Source organism: Centropristis striata, chromosome 23 (assembly GCF_030273125.1).
Source record: "Centropristis striata isolate RG_2023a ecotype Rhode Island chromosome 23, C.striata_1.0, whole genome shotgun sequence".
NCBI lineage: Eukaryota > Metazoa > Chordata > Actinopteri > Perciformes > Serranidae > Centropristis > Centropristis striata.
In genome coordinates, this window is record NC_081539.1 from 10,645,023 (window position 1) to 10,654,239 (window position 9,217).

Below are 9,217 nucleotides of genomic sequence, written 5' to 3' on the forward strand. Positions count from 1 at the left end.
TTAACAACAGTGCTCTCCTTTTAGTGAGCATTAGATCAGATTTATGAGCAGACAAAGGTTTACGTGTCCGTCTAGCCCAAAATTTGTGACCATTGTCGCCCATAAAAGCAGCAGGAGATTCGTTCAGAGATTCATGCAGCAGAGTTTTATTGTTGCAAAGGTCAACAGATCAAAACTCAATGAGTTCCTTGATGCAACCACAGGAACTCACCTGCTACTTTTTGCCTCTATCAATTTTGAGTCTTAGTGTTTGGGGAAGATTTTGGTGCATGTGTTTTTTGGCAAGTTGGGTGGCCCTCTGCCCGTCTCATCTGGCCCTGGGGCTTTGAAGCTGCCTAATATGCCACAACCCATGCATCCATATACGCATAGCAATAATGTCAATGTTGCATGCTCCAGTTCATCTTTTGTTCCATTCTTCAGTTCAGTTGGTGGCAAATATACCTGTAGCAGGTCTAGCAAGAAAAAGAAGATGATAACAATGGATGATTGTTTTAAAAGAGAGTTCTTGTTAGAAGCTCTGTCATTACACACAGTGATATAATTCATCCCTAAAGGAATACAAGGACAACAAATAGCTTTAATCTTGTGGCAAGAAGTTGCACAAAAGCTTTGAATGAATTAAAATGTGGCTATCAAAAATGGAGATATCTGCGAGTCGGATATGTAAAGACCAAAAGCTAAAAAATTGTGCCAATCCATCCAATAGATGTTTAGATATTTCACTGGATAAATAAAAAATTTGGCCTTTGAAGTTAGGAACATCTGATAAGCAAAAAGTGTAATCAGAAACACTTCAACAAATACCTTTTGATTAAAAATGCTGTTTATTTGATGTTATACACTGGGAACGATATGTCAGCCTCTTCTATGAAAAGAACCCCAAATTCCTTGGTTATATTTTTCTCTGTTTTACAAAGTGGTGCCCTGAGCTAGATGACTAAGGTTAAATCAAGTCATATAATTCATTATAATTCATAATTATTTATGATAATCATTAATAATTCTGGATTTTATTCTGCCATTTAACCACACTTTTGAACCGCAAGATCCACACAAGTGTTGCTCAGGTTCATCCTTACACATTTGATATCCTTATGGGAGGGATAGCTTTTTTGATAACACCCTTTTGTTTACATATTTGACGTCCCGTGCAAGGTATCATTTATTCATAAAAGAGGCATCCTTATATTCCCAACAATACCATAACAAAATGTCTCTTAGTTGTCCTAAACTTGTATGTAAATATAAAAAGATCAGCTTTTGTTACTCACAATGCCAATATTGCCATGTTTTTTCCTAAAACCTAATGGTGGATTCATATGCCTCTTGGATTTTACCAAGTTTTTTTTTGCTGATTTTGGTGTGTGCATGAGCTTTAAGTAGTGGTAATGTGGAAATATTAAAGAAGATGTGTTACACATTATTGCTCAGAGCATTTGAACAACACGTTCATGTTTGTTTCCAGTACAACAAAGATCAGCCAGGTTAACCATGAAATGTATACCAAAACTTTGGTTGAGGGGGCGTTCACGTTAATTTTTCCAATCGAGAACTATTCCTCCCACTTGAATCCTGCTTTACTGCAGTTTTACTTGGCAATTTGTTTTCATTATTGATCCAGATCTGTGTGTAAGAAACTGTTTCAAGCACATATTTCAGCCAGAGAACGGTGGAGATAATTATACAATCAAGGGGGAAAATTTCATCCCAGCCCCAGAACAGCACATTCATCATGATTCATCAGAGGGATGATTGTGTCCCTTTAAGGTCACAGTGTTGGAATAAGATCATCAGAGTTTACTGGAAAACGTTGCAGCACTGTAGTCACAAAGACACTGATTTCCAATTGCACGTCACATATTTTAATAATGTATGAGACTTATTGGAAACTCTTTTTCTCACTTGTGTTTATGTGGAGGTCAGAGCATAGGTTCAGCTGGAGCTGAAGGGAGAATGTGTGCTGCTGATGGACAATTTACATGTACTGGCAGATACTGTGGGCTTGATAATTATCCTGTTTTTCTCCTTTCCTCTATAATCTGTCACTACGGTCAGTTAATTGCCAGGCAAAGGAGGTGTCTCAAAATAAATCCATACACGACATATGCTGTACATTTAAGCATTTATCTCCTTAAAGGTGCAGTACATGAAATCCAGAGCATTAACAACTATTTACTGTGTAAAAATCAGCCTATTCTCCCGTCAAAAACGCCAATACAGGTTGTGTGTACAGGCACCGAAAAAAAGAGTCCGTATTTCCGCTGTAATACGTCCGCCACCGTCTTGCTGACGTAGTAGTGATTGACAGCCAAGCAAAGTTTTAATGGGCATATTCCCACAATCAGTCAGAGGTTGGGGTGGTGGATTGGTCAAACAAACGGCAGATTTTCACCCAGGGCAGCGGGGTTCATGTCCCATGTGAAAACAAAAGTAAACCATTTTTAACGTAACTTAAGTTTTTTACGTGACCCTTGTAACTACTTCACTTCCAGCATTTACGTACATTTATTTACTGTTTAAACTGTCTTTATAATGGCTTACCAGGAAGTTTTTGCCTTAAACCAAAGGTCTGTGGTTTTAGAACATACATCCACAGAAACTGCAGCCTTAATTAAAACTGAACCTTACCTGTGTGCTATTTTAGAATGCACCGTTGTACCGCAAGCACCTACGTGGCGGTATTTGTGGGATAGACACACGACCTCTTCTTCCGCTTATCTTGGAGAACTTCTTGGTAAAAATAAAGGAGGGAGAATAAAGAATAAAGTCACGCTCCCTCCCTCGCCACCGCTCTGCACCACTCTCATACGGCCGTTACCACTGATAATGACTTCCCAACCTATGACGTTGTTGTGCAAGCTTAACCCGTCAGCCCCCACTCAGGTTACAGTTGTCGTGTTTCCATCAACAAATCTCAGTCTGAAACTAGGCTGGGACTAACAACTCTAAACACTTGTCTTTAGATGTGAGCAGGTGCGGGCCTATAGTTTTCCGGGAGTCTTTTCTAAATCTTTTCAAAGTCTTCTGGTGTATATAGGTAGCATAACTCATAAGAACAAATGAGCATGAGGATCTGATAAAGCAGCTCACATGTGGTAGGAAGCACAGAGAACAAGAAGACCTTCTGCATTTAGACCCAAATCTAGCTATATCTGTACTGTTTTGTACAAAAAAAATAAAAAAAAACATATTTGTTCAGAGGGCAAAGGAGAACTGAAAAAAAAAAAACACCACAGCATGTGGCAGTGTGTTTTACAGATCAGAGGACAAACAGGCTTTATATAAACCACACCCACTGAGGCAGACTGCTGCAATCAGGGCCAATAGATCTCAGGTGTGTGCTCTCTGAAACACTAGTTAAATATCTTGAATGGAAACAAGAAAATATCTGGATAATTTCTAAATATCAGACTTCTTAAAATTTAAATAAACACTTTTATTTTATACAGGATCAGAAGTGAAGACTGAGGCAAACATATGTACAGAAAGTGAAAAAAAGAAATAAGTTAGACAGGAGTCTTTCTGGAAAAAAAAATCTGTCACCAATATTTCAGTTTGAACAATTTCTAAACAATTTTGAACAGTGTGGTATGATTATTTAAAATGTGCAGCCATTGTGTAGGTAGGATTCTCTAAATTGCATGATAATGTTAACTGGAGCATTTTATGTATATTGTACACACATTGGTTATGTAAAGTTGAATAAAGTAAAATCAAAAAAATATTCTCCATGTTTACTCAACAACAAACTATGATGATACCCAGGATTTTTACACACTAGTTTATGCACTAAAGGAAGAAAGGCAGCTATGAACTTCAGAAAATGTATGAAGAGAAGAATATATAATACAGAGAGTATACTTTGTGGTTTTGAGAATATAGAGATTCCGCTTTAAGGCAAATGTATGTGTTGTTTATGTAAAAAGCCTTTGTTTGATAAGGTTTCCAATCAACATTTTTTTTAATAAAATATAAATTGCACCTCTGATAGTATCCTTCATGTTCATTTTATGTTAATATATTGGGGTTTAATGTCCTTTTTTAATCTTTTTGAGAGGACACACTTGTGAGAGAGGACACACCTGGGATCTATCAGGGATTGATTGCAGGAGGAGTCTATATGAAGCCTCTTTGCTCATAGATCTGTAAGAACTTGACTGAAATGCAGCAAGTGGTGTTGTAGGTCTACTTTATCTCCAAAAGCCAAAATAAAAAATAAAATGCACATTAAAACCAAAATTTGTGCCCAATTTTTTAGATAAATGCATAAAAATCTTTGGTTAACATCAAAACAAAACCATTTCCTATAAAGTGCAACCTACATTTCCATCCTTAATCTGGAATTTCAAAGTAATCTGGATAATTAACAAGGGAGAGAAATTTAAAGCAACATATTTCAGAAGAGACCTTATTTGTTCAAAATCTCAAAGGGACATCATCATCATAATAATAACAGCTTAAATTTATATAGTGCCTTTCAAGAAATCCAAGGACGCTTTACAATACAATACAATAGAATGACTAAAATTTGGGCGCTAATGAGGGGTTTAAATGATTCCAAAAGCCTTGTGAAGAGATGGTGCTTGAGAAGTTTTTTGAAAATGTCCAGGGAGGCAGCATTTTGTGTTTTGTAGGGAGGAAGTTCCAGAGGGTGGGGGCTGCAGAGCTGAAGGCATGAGCCCCGAAAGTGTTTAGTTTGGTGCGGGGGTGATGAGCAGACCTCTGCCAGAGAACTTCAGGTTTCAGGATGGTGTTTGGGATGGAGGAGATATGGAGGGGTGAGGTTTTTTTCAAGTTTTGCAGGAAAAACACAAAAAACTTCACCAAAAGTGTAACGTATGACATTTATTGATCATTTCACTCAAAAAGGATGTAACAAAGGATGGCTATTGGCATAGTAATAACATTGTGTGTAAATTATGTAATTTAAGAGAAATAAATGACTTAGGCAATTTTTGAACATGCCTTTGTGACTTAAGCAAGATATGGTAACACTTTATTTTGAAGGTGTCTACATAAGAGTCACACAAGCCTGTCAGAAACATGACATGACAAGAATCATGAGCATTAATGTTACTTCAAAGTGTCATTAATGTTCATGACACATCCCATGTCATGTTTATGAAATGCTCGTCACTCTTATGTAGACACCTTCAAAGTAAAGTGTTACCATATCTTGCTTAAGTCACAAAGGCATGTTCAAAAAATTGCCTAAGTCACATTTTATTTTGACTTAGGCATAATAAATCCGCTTAAGTCACACACTTGACATAGGCCATTATCTTAAAGGGGTAAAATCACATGATCTGATCAACTGAGGATGTAGGTGATTTCACCATGGGTAGCCGGCGTCATGAGGAGATGATTTAGGCAAAAAAAAAACAATTTTGACAAATGAGTTAGGTGATAATTTTAACAGGGTGACAATATGAACAATCACCATAAAAAACTGACCTCATGCTGGGACATTTTATATTCCTGTCTTCACATTCTCTTTCATTAAACTGGCTCTCTGTACATTTTAGATTTGATTTCAAGATTCTACTTTAACATATCAAATATTACACAAAGTTGCACCATTATACATACATCATATTACTTTTAATCACTCCTCATTTACCTGCTCTGGCTCTATGGTCCTAAAACTGAAACTATTCCAAAATAAATAAAACATCAGTGGGTGTTAGGGCCTTCTCTACACTCTCACAAACAGGATATGCTCATTTTGCCCATTGCTGTTTTTATTATATGGCTATAATAAACTTTGACTTCACAATTCATGCTGGATTTTTACACTTAAAATTGCTTCAAAGTACTGAAAATGCATAATCCTTTAGTGGAAAAACTGCACACGACACTTGACCACTCATTAGTTGTGTTCGGCTGCTTGAGAATACATTTGTTTTGTACTTGTAGTTTTTGATGAGGCTTAATGAGGCCTGAATGTCTGATAGTTTGTCCTCCTAACGTCCATCCATGTGTTTGTAGTCCGGGGAAGCTGCTGGACGTGGACGACCACTACTACCGGGAGCTGCCCACCAGCAGGTCGGCACCCTGCATCTCCACAGAGGACAGCAGCGAGCCTGAGAGGAGGCAGTCTATAGAGCGGAGAGGCTCCAAGGACAGGAGGCTGTCCGGAGAGGCAGCTGCTGTCAGCAGACCGACCAGAGAGAGAGCCGTCACTGAGCCAGAGCCTCCCAAACCGGACAGTGACAACAGGTCAGAGAAAGTCTTCATAACTCATGGGTCATAGATTTAACCTTAAATGTCCACCAGTGGTCCAGAAACAGCAACAATTCAGAATTATTTTTTAAAGCTGAGTGAGCGGTAGAAAACTGGCGGATTTTGGGGTGGTTTTTTCTCCTTTAAAGGCTGTATCAGGCTCAGTTTTAAGGCTATAGAAAAAAACTTGACCTTACTGTATAAAATGAGCTGTTGTGACCTCTTGGGTAATCACAGCCTTATGAAACTTTACAATCAAAGTAGAGACCTAGAGCATTTAGAAGATGTATGGCTTTCCTCGGTATAATGACAATAAAATACAGTCTCCAATCTCCAAAATGTCTAAAGCTTTTGAAACCAAATCAAAGCATGCACAAGCACAAAGCGTTTTCAATAGTGTGCCAAAGGTCTTTGTGCATTGATGTAATATTCTGAAGGGGTTTTAATGACTATTTTACCCATTCTCGATATATAAAAAAGCCTAATTGAGCACCAAATGTGTGTAACAAATGGTATCAACCCCAAATTTGCTGCAACAGAACAGAATAATGGACTTCAGAAAGCCAAACATTAATCTTCTGAACCCCTATACACCTTAATATGTTTGATTAATTGATTAATGAAGTCATTTTTTTTAGAGATTTATGACACACAATGCTGAGCTGCATCTGAAATTACTCTGCAGATTCTCAGCTGTCAGTTAATGTCCACCACTTTGATGGGGCATTTATTGTTGACCTGCTATCTCCCCCTTAAAATCCTCTGCCCACAACCCCAAATTCTCAAAAGGTGGCCGAACGCTGAAGGAACAACAAAACTCAGGTTCCGTTTACCCCGGTTAAACTTCAGAAACATAAAACTGATTCGATGTGACACTTTCTAAGAGTTGCAGCACTTGTGTACGTGCAGTCGTTGCAGCTATTAGAATCAGTGTTTCTTTCTTCACAGATCTTTTTTTCCCTCCTAAAAAAAACCCCGCCACACTTGCATTTTGCATTCCGGTTGGTCAAAGTGACAAATCCATGAACCAAATTTCATCTGTTTTCCTGGCCGGCCGCTGCCTCAGACAGGCCCACGCACAAGATAAATGACCGCCGAAGATGATAAACAATATGAAACATGAATCTTTTCATCTCCTTTCTCATTCTGGTATTGGGTTTAAATCTTTCAAACCATCTCTGGTTGTTCTTTTTCTCTGTCTCTGTGTTCACGGCTCTGACAGGCGCTCTGTTCCCAGAATGCCCTCCACAGAGAGCCGCACTGACGACAACCCATTCGACTTCAGACATCTACTGAGGAAGACCTCCCAGAGACGAAGGCTCATCAAACAGTACTGAACTTTTGGCCATTTGGCAAATAATCTGTCAAACACTGAATGTATTATCATATATTATACTATATTATACGTGAGCGTTTGATTCATCACAGCTTTTTCTGCAACTGTCAAGTTCTAAAAATGAATTTTAAGTCACCACCAGTCTCATAAATCTAAATACAGCACTTACAGGATGAAATTTAATGTAAATAATAAAATGCTTTACACTTGAATCTGTAAATGAAGGTTTTATTTATGTAATTGAAAACTAGAAATTGACATTTTGCTTATTTTGCTGCATTCATTTCCTCTCCGGTTGGGCAAATATTGTGTTTTGAGGTTGTGCATATCCATTTAATTAAATATGGAATAGAATTGTATAAAATATCTATAGATGATGTAAATATAAAGCCATTCTCTTACACTTGTATACTTTGCACTTCATTTCATTTTGAAGAATGTATGTTTTGTGGGAATAAGCACCTTGAGTGTTGTAAGAAATGTACATTCTCTCCTCTGGTGTAATGTGTTTTGTTCATTTAAACGTAAAAAAAAAAAAAATCAAATTCCTTGTGATTTTTTATTTATTTTACATTTAGCCATTATCATATGCAAGTGATAATGTGCCTATGTCCTCTTTCACTCATAACCTAGCCATTTTATTGTCCTCCTCACACAAAGAATGTCTAAGAGATCAGATATCTTCACGTATTCTTTCCAATGTCGCCTTGAGCGTTTCTTTGAGAGTCAACCTCTGACCTTTTGTTTGACATTTTAAAGAGGAAAAGCCCCACAGGGAGTGTTAGTGAATCCCCAACGACATGCTGACTGCACAAACTGACACAAAAAACTACTAGAGCCAAAGGAAATCCAGACAAAACACTGACAGAGAGGGGAAAAAAACTTGGATAGGTAAAGACCATCACTGGATTGGTGGATCATATAAATAAACATTTTAAAAGTGCTTCAAGAAAAATAGCTTTAAAGCTTTAACAAACCTATTTATAAGCATTATATACAATTTGAAATAACAAAAAATGACTCACACTAAAACATTCCAGATAGATAAATAGCAATACAGGTGAAATGATAATGGAAATTATTATATAAATATATGTATTTTTGATTGGGGGTAACTGTCCCTTTAAGGCCTTTTGAGTAAATCCACAGACTCACTGTAACTCCATCCACAAACATTACAGTGTTATCATGGCTTTGCCAAAGGGGCCAGTTAATTTTAATGAGTCTTTTGTGGCATTAAATGGTTGTTGGCGATTGCATTCATAAATCATAACAGATGTGGCTCCGGCTGGTGCCCTCAGGCTCCGTTTGTTCCCAGTCATGTCAGGAAAACAGCGCAGAACATGAATGTTGGAATGTAATATTATAATATATATATATATGGTAATGTTGGGAATTAGGCTCTGATACTATTTCAGTTCGTAATTTCTTTTTTCTTTTCTTTTTATCTTATGTCCAAAATCTACAAACCACAGTCCATTCATTTGTTATTTAATTTAAGGGTGTAAATCCATATTTTTAGGTGAAGAAAGCTCTCAATTAATTACATTTTTATGAGCAGATATTTAAAAAAACGATGGGAATTATTCTAAACTGTACTCACAAGTAACGTGTAATAAATACTTTTGGGGTAAGGTGCCCAAACACTGGCAGCAG

The 9,217-nt window shown here is 37.3% G+C and overlaps 1 protein-coding gene across 1 annotated transcript in view; it reads left to right on the forward strand.

Annotated features, from left to right (window-relative positions):
• Positions 1 to 8,072, forward strand: part of myo3a (myosin IIIA) — a 95,340-nt gene extending 87,268 nt beyond the window's left edge. Inside the window, exons 35-36 of the mRNA XM_059327431.1 lie at positions 5,992 to 6,222; positions 7,448 to 8,072. Coding sequence (XP_059183414.1) covers positions 5,992 to 6,222; positions 7,448 to 7,562 — 346 coding nt within the window. The 3' untranslated portion in view covers positions 7,563 to 8,072. The remainder of the gene's footprint in view (positions 1 to 5,991; positions 6,223 to 7,447) is intronic.
• Positions 8,073 to 9,217: the final 1,145 nt, after the last annotated feature.